General features: G+C 53.1%; 1 protein-coding gene, 2 long non-coding RNA genes and 6 other non-coding genes across 9 annotated transcripts in view; 8 read left to right on the forward strand and 1 right to left on the reverse strand.

Annotated features, from left to right (window-relative positions):
- The first annotated feature begins 18 nt into the window (after nucleotides 1-18).
- On the forward strand, nucleotides 19-90 carry MIR665 (microRNA mir-665). Its single transcript, NR_030993.1, has one exon. It is a non-coding gene; the product is annotated as a microRNA mir-665 (primary transcript).
- A 3,993-nt stretch (nucleotides 91-4,083) lies between these two features.
- Nucleotides 4,084-8,079, reverse strand: RTL1 (retrotransposon Gag like 1). The gene is given in 1 exon segment (NM_001195020.1): nucleotides 4,084-8,079. A coding segment is annotated over 1 exon segment (3,996 nt).
- On the forward strand, nucleotides 4,240-5,157 carry PEG11AS (PEG11 antisense RNA). The gene has a single exon (NR_003053.3). It is a non-coding gene; the product is annotated as a PEG11 antisense RNA (long non-coding RNA).
- MIR431 (microRNA mir-431) lies at nucleotides 4,340-4,453 on the forward strand. The gene has a single exon (NR_031063.1). It is a non-coding gene; the product is annotated as a microRNA mir-431 (primary transcript).
- On the forward strand, nucleotides 5,216-5,339 carry MIR433 (microRNA mir-433). The gene has a single exon (NR_031061.1). It is a non-coding gene; the product is annotated as a microRNA mir-433 (primary transcript).
- MIR127 (microRNA mir-127) lies at nucleotides 6,314-6,408 on the forward strand. Its single transcript, NR_031365.1, has one exon. It is a non-coding gene; the product is annotated as a microRNA mir-127 (primary transcript).
- The window catches only part of MEG8 (proline-rich receptor-like protein kinase PERK10), a 125,523-nt gene continuing 116,543 nt past the window's right edge, over nucleotides 7,607-16,586 (forward strand). The window contains exons 1-2 of the long non-coding RNA NR_146189.2: nucleotides 7,607-7,692; nucleotides 13,362-13,475. This is a non-coding gene — a long non-coding RNA (proline-rich receptor-like protein kinase PERK10). The remainder of the gene's footprint in view (nucleotides 7,693-13,361; nucleotides 13,476-16,586) is intronic.
- Nucleotides 7,804-7,893, forward strand: MIR432 (microRNA mir-432). The gene has a single exon (NR_031067.1). It is a non-coding gene; the product is annotated as a microRNA mir-432 (primary transcript).
- MIR136 (microRNA mir-136) lies at nucleotides 7,988-8,079 on the forward strand. The gene has a single exon (NR_030865.1). It is a non-coding gene; the product is annotated as a microRNA mir-136 (primary transcript).

Below are 16,586 nucleotides of genomic sequence, written 5' to 3' on the forward strand. Positions count from 1 at the left end.
GCTGCCCCTGGAGGAGGGTCTCCTTGAGGGGTCTTGGCCTCTGCCCAGGACTCTTTCATGACCAGTAGGCCGAGGCCCCTCACAGGCGGCTGCTTACTCTCCCTCAAACCCCGTCTGGAGACGCCCCAGCTCCCCCGGGATTCCTAAGTTCTGGGTCCACCGGGGGCCTTGGCCGGAAGCGACTGGCAGGTGCCCCGTCCTTCTCGTCTGGGCTGGGTGCCTGAGGACACTGGACTGGTGTCCCCTGGGCCCTGGCTGCTGACGTGGGGGTCCCCTGCTTGCTCGGGTCCTGTGCGCAGTGGGAGGTGGTGCGCCGAGCCCCTGTGTGACCGGAGTCATCCGCCCACGGAGCAGGGGGCCTGGAACACGCGTGGGGCGCTGGGGCGCTGGGTGGGGGCAGCCTCGCTTGCAGTGCGGAGGCCCAGCCGGGACCGGAGGGCCAGCCCCTCTCCTCCGAGGCCTTCGCCCCTTCCCCTCCCTCTCCGTATCAGGAGGTCCCTGTGGAGGTCAGGAAGGCCTTCCGGGCCAGGGGACCACTTGAGTGACAGCGGGGCCTGCCAGGGTGGTGGGAGTGTGTTGTGAGTGTGTTTGTCAGGCGTAGGTGTTGGAACATGATATGACACATGAAAGATGGAGGTCCCACCACGAAAGACCTTGACGTTGCCTGAGGAGAGACCTTCCCCCCACTCCTTGACGCGGGTGCACTGGGGCTGGGGCCCTGTGCGTTGCCAGCCTCTTGCTCACTTCGGGTGCCGCCCCGGTGGGCAGGGAGGGGTCTTGAAGCTCCTATCACACCCCCTAACATGGGGGCCTGTGTTGGGGGCCCCTAACCCAACCTGTGGCCGCCAGCAGGAGGAACGGTGAGTCTGGACCTGAGTGGTGAGTAGCCATCCTCTGCTTGCTGAGTGTATGCTGTTGCTTGTTCCAGAAACAGGCCCCTGTGTACGGCCTGGTAGCTCTTGGGCCTGGGTGGGGTGGGGTGGCCTGGGAGGGGCAGGGAGGTGGTGGAGAGGCTGGCAGCCTCACTCGGGTGGGACGCGGGGCCCCCTGGGTCTCGAGACGCTGTCCGAGCTCGCTGGATGCCAGTGGTCTTGGCAGGGGAGGGGCACCTGGGCACAGGTGGTTGTGTAGGTGGTCTCTTCTCGACTGTCCACGTTTGTTGCAATGCCATGCGGTCGTCACCCAGTATGTCAGTCAGTATCAGCTTTCTTTCTTTTTTCTTTCAGGAGACAAACAGGTTTGTATTGTGTTGTTTAAACTCTTTTTTCTAGGGAGGTGGGGAATTATCACCCAGGTATTTTTTGCCTTGTCAGTAGTTGGTCCTCTTGGCCTGAGAGTGGCCTCTCTTTTCTGAAAATGGGTTTAAAGCCCCTTCTGGCTGGGTTGGGGAGGGGGACCCACTGAGGCCAGGACCCACTGTCCACTGTGTCTAGGTTATGTCTGCTGTGCTGGCATGATGGTGCTGGTGTTCCCACTGGGGCTGGCACCTGGGTAAGCGGGTGCACCTTGGTGGGCATCTGGGCCCCTGCATCTGGGCATGGCTAGGTTGTTCAGTGATGAATTTGACCTTGGCCGAGAGGTCGTCCTGTTGCCCCTCCCCCTGCACAGGTGAGCCGGGGGGGGGCGGGCGGGGACTGGGCATGGCTTCCCCCCTGTGCCCCCAGGCCCTGCCCCTCGCCAGGGGATTCGGGAGACCCCAGAAGCACGTCGCCCGGGAACGGGGGATTTTAGGAACCAGAGACCCTTGGAAGTTGTGTCTTGTTGCACCTGAGGCCCCCTTCCCCTCTTCTTACCCCACTTGCCGTACATTTGGTGATGGGAGAACAGGCCTGAAGACCAGATGGCTACTAACCAGGGCCAGCCAGCACATTAGGGGCAGGGCCACTTAGGGGGACTTGGGGTTCCTGGAGATGAGCCCCTGACCTTGAGCCCTGGGACTTGCCCCCGAGGAGAACCCTGGGCTGGCTTCTTGGGGCTGCTATCAGGAAGTGGACAGGAATGGGGTGGCCTGGGCTCCTGGGGCTGTGGTGGTGGGGGCTGTTTATGGGGTTGCTCCTGGGTCCTGTGACAGTACGTGTGCAGGGCGTGATGGGGGTGGAGGGCCCGGGGGGAGAGGGCAGAGGCCACCAGTCCTGGCTCTGTTCTTGACCCCTTCTCAGCCACCCTCGGGTCACCTGCCCTCTTTGGGCCTTGGTTTCCTGAGTTTATTCTGCATAAGCACCCGGGGTGCAGTGGAGGACAGGAACTAGAGTGTGACTTCCGTGGCGACAGCAGCTCCGATGGGCCCGAGTGACAGACGAGGAGACCGAGGCTGGGAGAGGGCTGCGGCCAGTCAGCAGGGGCCCAGGGGCGGGGGAAGCCCAGAGGTAGAGCGGAGCCCCTGGCGTTGAACCTGAGATCTGCTTGGTGGTCTCATGGTGCCGCCATCAGGGGTAGAGCTGAGCTGAGAGGGCAGCCTTGGGGCACATGACGTGCTCTGTGTTGGACCCCTCCCCAAGTGGAGGCTCTGTGTCCCCCACCAGGAGTGGTCTCAGTGTGGAGGGGGGCAGTTGTGCTCTGGGAGGTCCAAGGGTGGGCCCTGCGGCCAGGCAGAGGGGCTCTGGGTCAGCATGGGCCAGGCTAAGGGTAAGTGGGCCTTGAGGGCCTGAGTGCCCCTTCCCTGCTGTGCCCATTCAGCTGGGACCCCCTCCCCATTTCCCAGGGCAGTGCACCCTCAGAACAGCCTTTCTGCCATCTTTAGGGCAATGTGACCTTGACCTTCTGGCCAGAGGTGATAGTGGGAGAGTTGCTTGAAGCCGAGGCTCCTTGGTTTGCAGACCTTTTGAGTTGACGGGGGGAGAGCCCAGCCTCCCCCACCCCCACCCCTCGTTTCTCTCGTGGGAAAATTTGGGACTTGAGTTTCTGGGGTCCCTAATCCAGACCCTCGGGAAGAGGCAGCTCCCAGAGTCCCTCCCCACATCCGCCTCCCCCAGACAGAGTGCCAGGCGCCGGGTGGGCCTGTCTTCCCCGCCCCTGCCCCACTCCACGTGCTTCCCCTCCTCCCCCTTCCCTGCCTGCGCCCCATCCTGCACCTTGGGAACAAACCACAAAGTCAGATAATCTTTTATTCTGCTTTATTTTGGCGGGTGGGAAGCGGTGAAGGGGCAGGGCTGGGGGCGGGGTCTCCTCCCCGTGGCAGAGAGCGGTGGTCTGGTGGGAGCCCTCTTAGCTACTTGGCACAGTCCGCTGGCTGTCTCAGTCTCTCAGTCTCCCTCGGAGCCCCTCCGCTTGTCGTGGGCCTCCAGGCCCCTGTGCTGTCAGTGTTGGGGGGCGCAGGAGGGAGCCGCACCGGGTGACGTCACACCATCAGTGTCCCAGGAGTCGTGGGGGACTCCTGAGGATGCGAGTCTGGTAAGTACTGGTACATCGGGACCCTCTGTGGAGCAGCACCATCCAGGTGAGAGCCGGAGGTCAGGGTCAGACAGTCAGTGTTGAGGGAGCTGGACCAGACTGGGGGGGCACTGGTGGGCGGGCGCTGCTTTGCAGGGAGGCGGGGGTGGGGGAGGCACCACAGCACACACCACAAGACGTAGGGTGGAGGGGGTTGGGGCCTAGGGTAGCAGGAGCACCGCTGTGGACGTAGAAGAAGCCAGTGGAGCACCCAAGGTCAGTGTCCCATGGTGGCCCAAGGCGGCCATCGCCACTACAGGGGGTGGTGGGTCCCTGGCACTTGCTTGCTTGGCTGCCTCCGCTGTGCTGAGTTTTCACCTGGCCTTGGGTCATGGGGTCATTTCCTGCTCATCACTGCCCTCTTCTCGTTGATCTCACGCCCAGTTGCAGACCTGGCACCTGTTGAATTAAGACGGAATTGTGTAGCCCTGAGCTGGCTCTGGGTCTCTGGTGGTGGAACAGTCCGGTTGTTGGTCTGTTGATACGGAAACTGTTGCTGGTTGATGAGTTGGTTGCGTGCCCTTCTCAGGTGGTTCCCCTTGCGTCACGAGGGGCAGGAAGTGGGTGCAGGGATCTGAGCGAAGCAGGCTGAGGCACGGGGAGGTGCTGGAGGGAGGTTCTGTAGGGCGGCGGGGTGGCAGGGAGGAGGTGCGCTCAGTCGAGGCCAGCATCCTCATCGGCGTCGCTGGGCAGTTCCTCCAGCGTGGCTCCTTCTCTGGGTGGGCTTGCCTCGACCAGGGTGGGCAGAGCCTGGGTGTAGACACTTGCCAGGAAGTCGATCAGGTCTCTGGCCGTCAGCTCCCGGTGGATCACGACGGAGCCCCCTTGGGTGCTGCGGATGTAGGTCAGGCGGGCCAGGACCTCGGCCTCAGTGGGCAGGTGCTGGCGGGGCCTGAGGGCCCACACGTCATCCTGCGCGTCCTGCGAGGTGTCTTGCAGGCCGTCATGCAGGCCACACTGACGGAAACGTTGCAGGTCGTCTTGCAGGGCTTCTCGCAAGACGACATATTCATCACCCTCGACGTGCGGTGCCAGGGACTGGTGTGGACTCGGGTGGGTCTGGGTGCCCTCGAGGGCACGCCCCCTGATGCCGAAGAACTGGCACAGCATCTGCCAGAACCTGGGCGTCATCTGCAAGCCCCGCAGGGCGTTGAGCTGCCAGGGCCCGGGGCCCAGGAACAGCTCAGCCAGCTCCTCGGCCGGGAGGGCATTAGTGCCCACGAGAGGTGGCATCTGGGTGAACAGCTGGGTGACAGCGGTGGCGATGCCGCTGCTGGTGAGGAGGGACGCGTCCAGGAAGAGGCGAAGAGAGCGCCGTTGAGGCGGCCGGGCTGGGTCCGCGGCAGGCGCGGGCAGCAGGGCCAGGCGCCTCCTGAACCGCAGCATCACGAGGAGCGCGGCCATGGCCAGGAGGTTCTTCCAGAACAGGAGGCTTCGGTAGAAGTGCAGCAGGACTGCCCTGATCTGGGCCATGCTGAAGTGGGCTAGGAAGCTGTTGAATATCTGGTCCACGGGTATCAGCGCCAGGTACCCCTGCTGGAGGTTCTGCCCGTTGGGCTCGTCTGGGTGAAGGGCACCTTCACTCTCCTCTTCGTCCTCTGATTCTGGGGACTGATCCCCAGTGGGGGCCGGCATGGTGACAAGCATCGTTGGCCTGGTGGTGGTGGCGACACGGCGCTGCTGGGCCCTCTCGCCGAGTCTCTGCCGGCGGGGCAGGGGCTGGTCATCCTCCGAGCTCGGCATCTCCATGACGTCGAAGTTGAAGTGGGTGAAGAAGAAGACCCAGTGGCCGGGGAGAAGTACGGTGAGCCTGTCATTGTTCAGAGAGGCTAGATCCTCCTTGTTGAGAAGGATCATGATGGGCTCCTCGGTGTTCTCCAGGTAGCGGCACCACACCATGAAGGCAGCCCGGATTGGAAGGATCTTCATCTCCGCCGGCGAGGCCTCCACCTCCATCGGGGAGATGTTGCGAGAGTAGAAAGCGCAGCAGACTTTCTTGCCCGTCCGCTTGTCCATTTGGATCAGGCTGGCGTGCAGGGACGTCTTGGTGACGCCCGTCTGCAAGTAGAACTGGTTCTGGGGCTTGGGGTGGTAGAGGAGGGGCGCCTTGCGGAACGCCCGCTTCAGGCCCACGAAGGCCTCCTGCTCCTCGTCCCCCCAGTAGAAAGGCAGGTCGGCCTGGAGCTGCCGCACCAGGGGCTCTGTGATGTCGGCGAACCGCTCCACGAAGTGCCGGTAGGGGAAGGCGAACTCCATGAGGTTTCGCAGGGACTTCCTCGAGCCCGGGGTGGGGTACCCCGTGATCGTGCTGACGATGCTCTTGTTGAGCTTCACCCCCTTGGGGGTCACGACAAAGCCCAGGAACTCGGCAGTGTGCCGGTGGAACTGGCTCCTCTGCAGGGAGCAGTAGACGTAGTGGTAGCGGAAGCGCACGAGGACCTGGCGCACATGGTGGTAGTGCTCCTCCTGGCTCATGGAGTAGACCAGGACGTCCTGCCCGTAGGAGACGACAAAGAGGCCGATCATGTCCTTTAGGATGAAGTGGATCACGCCCTGGGGGATGATCGGGTCTGCACAGATCAGGAAGGGCTGGTAGCTCGCCATGTCTTGGAGCTCCAAACCAAATGCCACTTTCCATACATCTTCTGTCTGGTGTATGCTCATGCTTTCCTCCACGATGGTCCCACGCAGCTCCAGCTTGGTGAACCATGTAGCTCCGTGTAACTGGTCGAACAGTTCTGGAATCATCTGTACGTAGTCATGCCTGCTGGTCAGCATGTCCTTCGGGTCCCAGAATTCCTCCTGCTTGGCTTTTTCTTGCGTCCCGGCACCCACAGGTTCCCACGGCGCGGTGGAGGCGCAGTCGTAAAAGGTCTCCTCGCTTTGATCACTGTCTCCAGCCTGCTGAAGCTCAGAGGGCTCTGATTCAGAAAGATCATCGGATCCGTCTGAGCTTGGCTGGTCGGAAGTCTCCTCATCTGCTTCCTTCGGGTTAAACACGTCGGCCAGGTCGGAGTATTGGTGTGGCAATCCGGGCAGCAGGCTTACGGCATGGTGTTCCAGAGCTATGCATGGTGGGGGCGGGCGGAAGCAGTTCTTCAGGCAGTAGGGAGAGTGGAAGGTGCAGCGGCCTTTGACCCAGTCGATTTCGGGGGCGTGGAGCTGGAGCCACTTGATGCCTAGGACCACGGAGAATTTGGATGAAGCAACGATGTCGAATTCCAGGGACTCCTGGTGGTTCTGGTGCAAACACACCAGGGGTTCGGTGTAGAGCCAGACGGGTTCGTTGCCGACCAGCGAGCCGTCCGCGGTCTGGACCGACTCTGCGTAGGGCTTCTGGTAGAGCTCCACGTAGTGCTCTTGGGCGAACCCTTCATCCATGTAGTTGCTGGTCGCTCCTGAGTCGACCAGGGCCTGGACCGCCACGCTGTGGTAGGGGTTCACCCTCACCAGGAGCAGCAGGAAAAGGTGGTTGCGTTTGATGCCAGGGTGGAACTCGTTGGGCAGCCAGGTGCTCACGGTCCACCTCTCGGGAACAGGTGAGTCGAGCCAGGTCAGGTGCCGTGGGCGGGACTCCGGGAGAAGCCTGAGTATCGCCCTTCTCTCAGCCAGCTTGTCCTCTATCTGCAGGACCAGCGTGATCAGGTTTTCCAGCGAATTCGGCTGTGGGATGCGGAACAGATACTGCCTGATGTCTTCCTTGAGCCCCTGGCACAGGTGGGCCTGGAGGACTTCGTCCGGCCAGCCCAAGGTGGGTACCAGGCTCTGGAACTCGTTGATGTATTCGATGGCGGCGCGGTCCCCCTGCCTGAGGTTGAACATGGCATCTTCTGCTACCCGCAGGGCCTGGCGGTACTCAAACGTGTCGTTCATGGCTTCCAGGAAGGCCGGGAAGTCGTCAATCACGGAGCTTTCTCTCTCCAGCAGGTCACCGGCCCATTCCATAGCCATGCCCGAGAGGTGACTGATGATGTACCCCACTCGCAGGCGGTCATTGCAGAACACTCTTGGGTAGCTCTGTAAGATCAGCTGGCAGAGCACGATGAACTCATGGTATTCTCTGCGATCGCCTGAGAATTGCTTCGGGTTCGGCAGTTGGCCTTTGTTGATCGCGTTCATCAGGATCTCTTCCGCCACTCGCTGCTGCTCTCTGAGGTCTTGCATCCGGAAATACAGAGAGATGATGGACCTCACCATGCCCATGACCTCCACCGTTGAGCTATCTGGCTCTTCGGGACTCTCGTCTTCTTCTGATTCAGCCAGGTCAGTGTAGTAGTCTTGGTCTTCCTGGGACTCCCATGGGTTGTCCTCTTCTTCTTCCATTTCACCAGGTGCCCCACCGAATGGACCCCCCTCTTCCAGATGAGAACCCTCGCATGACTCCTCCAAGTCTTGGAGTAGGTCATTGGGTGGATCCTTTATTTCCCTATGTGGGCCACTGGATGGCTCCTCCATGTCTTGGCGGAGGTCAATGGACTGCTCTCCCATTTCCTGGGCCAGGCCGCTGGCCAGCCCCGCCGCCTCCACTCTGCCGCCTGGTGGTGTCTCCACGGTGGTGTTGGATGAGCCCTCGGAGGACTCCATTTGTTTTGATGATGGATTCTTACGCTCCATCATCGTCTCAAATGAGTCTTCAGAGGGTTCCATCATTTCGTCGGATGGAAAGGAGTGTTCTCTGAAGACTGGTAAGGTCGTGACGCGTCTGGTCAGCGACTGGGACGTCAGAGATCAGAACCTGAAGGGGGAGAGGCGGGAGTTGGGGGAAGAAAGGCAGTGTTTTAGGGTCTCATGGGGTCAGGGTCTCTAGGACAAGTCAGATGCCCACCTAGTCTGAAGCTGGGGGGAACCTCCCTGGGTCTAACTTAGGGCATCCTGTGGAGAGAAAAGATCCTCACCCCCCTGACCTTTGCACCTGATCTCCGAGGTGTATTCTGCCTGTCTGGCCTGCCTGCTTCCCCCACGGCTGTGAGAAATTCACAGTTCATAAATTCTGTGGCGTGCTGTGCCCAGAGCGGCCCTGTGGCAGGCAGGCACCTGGCAGGATGCACTGGATGCTTCATCTCAAGCCTGGCACACAGGCCTGGTCAACTTCCCTGCCCTTCTTTGATCACCAGAAGGTCACAGAGGTCACATCTCAGTGCCATCCAAAGCCACCCCTGGCAGGCTGGGCCCCCTTGGGGCTGAGGTGGGAATCTCCAGGAGAGATGCCTACTGGTTAGCAAGTTCAGGGCACGAGCAGAAAATGGGCACTTGGCTGCAATCCCTTCAGCTGGTCAGCTGCCCCAAATAGCTCTTATTTCTTCTCCTAGATTCAAAGGAGAGACTGGGGACAGGTGGAAGCCATGATCTGGATTCTGGCTTTTCTATTCCCGCCCCACCTCCCCCAGAAACGTTTAGAAAATACCTACTGTCTGCCAGAGACGTGTCATTTGTGACTTAATTCTGACTCGGAATTTTTGCTGATTTTTTTTCTCTTTCACCGACTTCCAGGGCTGAGTTCTTTCCCCAGCTCTGAGTTGTTGGGGGAGACCTACCAATCATGTGCCCACCTCTCCTAAAATCTGCACTCTCCCAAGACTAGCCCTCCTTGTCTGCGGGGGTTCAGGAACTTCAAACATCTGGCCTCAGTTCTACTCGTGCAAAAATCTTTACAGACCCTCCGATCTCTTTGCCCCAATGGACGCACTTCCCTGTCCTGGGCTGGTTTCCCCCCAGCATTGGGGTGTAGTAGAGTTGGGATATTCAGTAAGGCGTGGGGGTGTGGGGAGGGCATGAGATAACCTTGACATCTGAGTGACTGAAGAATTGATTTTGGAAAATCTTTAGTGGGTCAAGGCTGAATTGACAGAGATGTTTTGATTGGGATTGTTAACGTGCTTTTCTGCTGGAGCAGGGCAAATTGAGTTCTGGCTATCCAATTAATTAGCTCTACAGTTATCGTTCTTGAGGCATTTAACACTTTTTGTTGCTTCTCAGTTTTCTTTTTAGCCTCCGGGCCAATCTATTAAAAAAAAAAATGCATTCCCTAGCAAAAAACTCCTCATTGGCTAAAATCCAGCCTTTCCAACATGATGTGCTGCTTCTCAAAATTAAATGCATTCTTGTTAGCATGACGCTTAAATTTGGTTCTGCAGTCCCTCTGATTAAAGCCGTCTCTGTTTATTCGAAGTATACGATATTAAATGCAAACCTGTTAGCATAAAAATTCCTGACACATAAACTCATCAGAATCGTTTTCTGGCTGCAATTTAAGGTCTTAGAATAATAGAAAATGCTGATCATGTTTTCATTCAAAGTAGAGACGACATTTTTTTAGGTAAAATTGTCATCACCATCCTCATATCCATTATAATAAGATTATGTATATAGCATGTCACATAGATTAACTCATTTCCTCTTCATAAAAGTCTTGTAAACTATATATTGTTATTGTAAAACTCCAAGTCTCTAATTAAAATACAAAAGTTGACAAATTAATTCATCTGCCAACTCATGTATTAGAAATAAAAACCTCAGCATGTCTCTTAACAGCTCTTAAAACCTTTTATTGGTTAAAATTTAAAAATTTAAATTGGCTAGAATTTAGACATAAAATCTCATTATGTATCTTACAACCATTAAAATGCTTTATTGTCTAAAATTTAAAAGAAAAAATTTAAATTGCTTAAGATTTGAATTTAAAAATTAAACATTTTAAATTGGTTAAAATTTAAAATAGAAAATCTCAGTATGTCTCTTACAACCCTTGAAACCCTTTATTGGCTAAAATTTAAAAATTTAAATTGGCTAAAATTTACAATATAAGATCTCATTATGTATCTTACAACCCTTGGAATGCTTTATTTGCTAAAATTTAAAATTTAAGAATTTAAATTGGCTAAAATATGAATTTTAAAATTAAAAATTTTGAAGTGGCTAAAATTGAAAATATAAAGTCTCAGTTGTCTCAAGTATTTTATTGGCTAACATTTAATATTAAGAATTCAAACTGGCTAAAATTTGAATTTAAAAATCAAAACATTAAATTGGCTTTATATTTTAAAATTAAAAATGTTAAATTGGCTAAAACTTATAATACAGAATCTCAGTATGTCTCTAAAAACTATTAAAACACTGTACTGGCTAATATTTAAAATTTAAAAATTTAAATGGGCTAAATTAAAAATTTTGAATGTAAAATCCCTAAATGTCAACTACAACCCTTAAAACCATTTATTGGCTAAAATTTTAAATTGATTAAAATTATAATATAAAATCTCAGTATGTCTTTTAAAATCCTTAAGGTGCTTTATTGACTAAAATAAACTGTTTAAATTTGAATTTTAAAATAAAAAAAATGTTAAATTGGTTACAATTTAAAATACAGAATCTCAGTGTGTCTCTTAAAACCATTAATTAGCTAAAAACTGAGCATCTTAGCACATGATTTAAAAACTAGATTATCCCCTTCTTAATATAAAGTCTACTCTTAATATATTTATAAATTTGAGGCACCTGATTAAATCCTTTAACTTTCCCAGTTTCAACCTAAAATCTGATATCCTTCGCATGTTGTTAAAACCTGATATTACTATCTTTCAGATATTACCTGATATTACAAATATGCCTTAACATAGAATTTAAACTTTTAGCAAGATGCATAAAAGTTATCCATAACTTCTCTATTTAAAGCTTACAAAAGTTTCTTTTCATTGTCTATAGCATGAAGTTCTAATCACTTAGGATAAAATAAAAAATTTTGTTATGAATTTATCTGCAAACTGATGGATATAAAACCCCAAATCTCACTAGGTCACTTCTTAAACTTTGAATTATTGGCTTAATTCCAAACCAGTAATTAGACATGATATTAAAGTCTGACCATTTCATTAAAGGCCACACTTGTAAGAAATATGATTTTGGTTTTGTAACTTTTGTTTAAAGTCTTATAATATCTCTAGTTACTAAAGTCCTTAGCATATAGGACCTAAACCCCTTAGCATAAAAGACATATTTTACTGTACAATTTCTATGCAGCCTTTGTTTATGAAACAGAGACGTTTTGCCATATCACTCTCTGAGAATCTCTTAATGGCCAACATCCACATTCCTTAGCCCGACACAAAAAACTGATCCTGTTCCTCAGAATAGAGTCCAAACTTCTTAGCATGCTATGTAAATTCAATCCTACAGCCTCTGTATCTCCTGCCCCGCCTCTATATTACTTGCCATAAGTGCTCAGTTCGCCTGCATAAAGCATAGACTGGGTGCACTTTTGCCAAGGGGTGCCGCCCCTGAACCATCGATGCGCCCTCATTATCTGCTTCATCAAATCCAGACACCTTAGCCTAAAATATGTTTTACCAGCTAATTCCCCTGGAGACTAAACTCTAGTCAGTCACTCTTTAAAATCCTTTATTGGCTAAAATCCAGACGCCTCTACACGAGGTTCAAAAATGAGATCATATCCCTCTTTCGAATGAGATACTTCAATGCCTTCAATTCATTCAATTCACACATAAAATCACATCTACTTGGCATGTTATAAAAATCTGAACATATTATCTTTGTCATAAAAATCTGCTCTTGTAGCTCTCCTGAAATGTGTACATTTGATCGTGTAACTCTCCAATTTTAAACTCTTCAAGGTTTTTTCATAGCCTGTAACATAAAATCCCAACTACTCATAAAATGCAGCATTTTACCATATAATTTATCATTGGATCGGTCTATTAGAAAACCCCACACATCTTACCCTGTCACTCCTTGAAATCCTTTATTGGCATAAATCCATGCTTATTAGCATGATATAAAAATTCGATCTTGTCATTCCTTAAAATAAAATTCACACTTTGCAGCACAGTCAGTAAACTTTGATCTTGTCACCTTACCTTAAGAATCTTACAGTGTCTCTTGATTGTGGAATTAGGGAATAAAAATTCAAAATCTTAGCATAAAATGTGAATTTTATTTGGTAATTTCACTGCAAACTCTTTATCAGATACAACGAAACTCGGCACATCCCTCTTAGAACTTTTTATTGGCTGAAATAAAATTCCTAGGCACTTGCAAAAATCTCATTGTGTCAGAGCCTCAAAGTAAATTCCACATTTCTTTGCGTATTCCCAGTGTTGGTCATGGAACTACTCTGATCAGAGTCTTTCAACTTTGCTGGCAACATCAATCCAATTTCCTTGGTATGCTCTGAAAGTCAGACTTTAGCACCCCCTCAACTAATAAAGGATGTTTCGGCGTGATCCTTAAATGTGTGGCTTTTACTTTTCTGTCAACAACTTCCCAATGTTTCATCATCGTCCATTTATGAAATCCAAAGCCTTAAAATATATGTTTTTCTCCGTACTTACCTCCCACAAGCAAAAAATTTCCCCATTGTATTTCTTCACCCTTGGGCAAGAATCCAAACTCCTTAGTGTAATTATAAAAGTTTGATTGTGTCACTTCTCAGTACTAAAGTCCAGATTACTTCCCTCCAAACTCCGTATCTATTCATGAAACCGACCCCAGCCCCCGCTTAAAATCTTTTTAACCATCACTAACAAAATGTCTCTGCATCTTAGCGTGGCACCTCCATTTAATCATGATATCCTCAGTTTAAAATCCTTAACATTTCATGTCCATAACATAAAATCCAATTGCCTGAGCATGGAATGAAAATTGGATCAGTGTTTGTTATGTTGAAAAATCTTTACATGGCTCTTTATTACTTAGAGTAGAAAGCCTAAATTTGCATGAAATCAAAATTTTTTATTGTCTAGCTTCAGTTCCGTATGCCTTTCACACTTCCCTCCTGAAAGACTGGGGTTTGTTACTTCTTGTCCCCCCAAATGCACCTTGATTTTATTGTCACAGATTCCTTTTTTTTTTTGAACTTGTCTCCATACCTATGATTCATTAATTCATATAGAATGTCCTGACTCTTTCTTTTGGGCCAGGCATTATGCTAGACCCTGACTCTAGCATGAAGAAATGGAGGCAGCCTTGCCTTGCAGAACATCACCAATAAAAGAAGAGGACCATGCACCCTCGTGTTCAGTGCTGTGCCGGAGGTGAGCCTGGGATCTCGGGGCAGGGCCAGGGGTCTCCCTGAATCCCCGGGGAGAGCTCTCCTGAGGCTCCACTGGGCTCAGCTGTCTGTCCCTCTGCCAGGACTTTGGGCATCGTCGGGGCCCGGGTCCTGCCGCGTACTGCTTTAGAAACCAGTGCGGGCTTCCTTCTGACCCCTGTCCTCCATGGGCCTGCCTGCCACAGCTCCACACAGCCCAAGAGGCTGCCCCTGCCTCTGCTCTGGGCTCTAAAGAAGTATTATTCCCAGTCCTATAAACGCAGCTAGGATCATGTTGAAGTCTCAAGGCTCACAAAAATTTCTTTGAGCAATATCTACTGACTTGGAAATTCTTAACCTTACCCAAAAAAAAAAAAAAAAAAAAATACCCTCCAAAATCCAGGATGTGCATCTGGTTTAGTGCAGCTGGTTTGGGGTCTTCGCGTTGGATTCTCTTTCCCCTCCCGACACTCATAGACAGACAGTCCAGCCTCACCACCTTCGGCGCCCGGAGCCTTCTCGGTCAGGTCAGCTCCTTGCTCGCTTCTGAGCAAGTGGCCCTTTGGGTCAGGGCTGCCAACGTGTGTCTATGAAGGGTTGGGTGTGGAGGAGGGGCGGGGGGCCAATCCCTCAGCGAATACCTTCCCCACCCCCCGCTCACTGTCAGCTCACTTGTGCAGTAAAGGAAATCTGATTTTAAAAATAGAGCTTGGAAGAGAGGAGAGGATGTTTAGGGGCAGGGTTTGAGCCTGGGGCAGGGGGCGGGCGTGGAGGAATCAGGGACGAGGTGAGGGCACCTTGCCAGCCTCCCAGGTGCTGGCAGCCACACCTGGAGCTCCCCTGGCTCTCAGGGCACCTGCCATCAGGCGAAGACCCCGCCCTGTGTGGCCTCCAAGGGGTGCTCAGAGCCACGTGGACTCGACCATGATGGATACAACCGCGAGTCTTGGGGCCTCGGTGGTCTTAGTGTCTTCACATGCCCCTTCTGCTGCCCCGGTCCTGCTGGTGGCATGGACGGAGGGGAGCATCCAGATGTGGGTGGGCACACAGGGGCACTGGGAGGGCCACAGGCTGTTGTTTGTTATTCTGTTAGATTAATGCCAAGGTCAGGGTGTGCAGACTGAGGCTGGGGGGCCTTCTTGGTTCCTCTGATATGGACCAGTGGCATGCTCCCTCTCTGAATTCAGCTGGCTGGTCAGGAGCAGAGGAGGAGGAGGAAGGTGCTGGGAGTTCTGAGGGGCATTCCCGGAGGGTCCCATGAAGAGCTGGGCTGGGGCCCTGGGGCTCTGGGACTTTCAGGGACTGCTGGCCGAGCAGAGTTCAAGTCAGGGGTCCCCCCTTCCTGAGCACTCAACCCCCTGATGTGTGTCCAAGACCCCCTTGGTCCTTCCAGATGGGAGACCCCTCTCACTGACCCTTAACAGCGAGTCTCCATCCTCCTTTTCCCTCCCCTGGGGCCTGGACAAAGGGGCCAGGCTGTCAGGCCCCACTGGGCCTTGGACATCTCTGGGGACACTAGTGTCTAGAAAGGGGACATGTGACTCAAGACAGCGAGTACTGTCCCCCGGGCTCCTCCTTCACCTCCAGCCCGGGCGGGGCAGGGGTCCTCCTGGAGAGGGTCTGCACAGCCCCTTGCTTCCCCCCACAGCCATCCAGGGGATGGGCAGTGCCCCTGACCCAGCCGTGTTCCCTCCGCTGAGTGCCTGCCTGCCCTCCACTTAACAGGCGGCTGCAGGGGGCAGCTGGCTCACTCTGCCCAGAATAACCAGGGGATGGGGAGAGTGCCGCCTGCGGGCGGGGCTGGGAGAGGGGTCAGGCGGCCAGTGGCCTCCTTCTTTGGGCTGCCCTGATCGGCAGGGCCAACCAGCTGCTCCCCGGGACTGCTCTTGCCTTTCAAGGAAAGCGGGCATGGGAGGACGCCCGAACCAGCTGCCAGCCCCGGGCCCTCGTTGACTTTCAGCGTGCTCTTCTCCTGACCCTCAGTTTCCCCAGAGCTGCAGGGAGGGGTCTTCTCACATGGCTCCTATAGTTAAGGGGTCCTGAGAGGGGTCTGAGGGATGACCCTGGGGAGCAGGGGTGCAGGGAGCGGTTGTCTGGGTATGTGTGTGTGTGCTGAGTCGCTTCAGTCGTATACAGCTCTTTGTGACCCTATGGACCGTAGCCCACCAGGCTCCTCTGTCCATGGGGATTCTCTAGGCAAGAATACTGGAGTGGGTTGCCATGCCCTCCTCCAGAGGATCCTCCCAACCCAGGGATCGAACCCATATCTCTCATGTATCCTGCATCGGCAGGCAGGTTCTTTACCACTAGCACCGCCTGGGAAGCCCCTTGTCAGGGTAGGTGGAGCTCAGTTCCACCAATCGCTTTTAGAAATGGGGTGTTCTTGGGAACACAGGCTGGGGGGCTTCTTCTAGTGCTGGTCCAGGTTTGAGAGTAGGGGCTGAGAGGGGCTTCAGTGGGCTTTTTTGAGTCTCTGGTGGGTTCCCTCTGTTCCTGGGGTGCTGTGGCTGCAGGCTCAGGAGCATGGGGGTTCTTGGAGCAGGAGGATGGGGCCTTGGTGCCGGGCAACTCGGCCCAGACTGGCCTCAGTCTCTCCATTTACTTAATGGAGGGAGCCCCGCATTCCCAGGGGAGTGGGGTGCAGCAAGCCCTTCGTGTACTGTGAAATGCTCCAAACAAGTCTGGGCTTGTTATTATCATTAGGACTCATGATTATCACTTTTATCACACCCACTATAATTGTAATGGTCAGATGGATTCAGGCAGCGTTTTCACGCATGGCATCAACTTTAATTTTCCCATTAACCCCACGAGATGACGACGCCCTGCCTTGTAAGTGAAGGAGCCAGAGTCCAGAGGGTCACGCACCCTGCCCGGGAGCCGTAATTAGCGGTGGCGAGAGCCCCTGGGATCAGGACCATTGAACAGCCCCAGCGCTGAGCAGGTCGTGTCTGGAGCTAGTGAGGGATGGGGTGTCTAGATGCGGAAGGTATGTAGACCAGGGTAATTAGCATTCATTTATTAAAATGGATGTTTCAGGCCCGACCCTGGGCACTAGGCCCCTAACACTGACTTTGTTCCTTACGGGTTGGGGCGTGTTCCCTGCTTCATGGCT

The sequence above is a fragment of the Bos taurus genome, chromosome 21 (genome assembly GCF_002263795.3).
Source record: "Bos taurus isolate L1 Dominette 01449 registration number 42190680 breed Hereford chromosome 21, ARS-UCD2.0, whole genome shotgun sequence".
Taxonomy (NCBI): Eukaryota; Metazoa; Chordata; class Mammalia; order Artiodactyla; family Bovidae; genus Bos; species Bos taurus.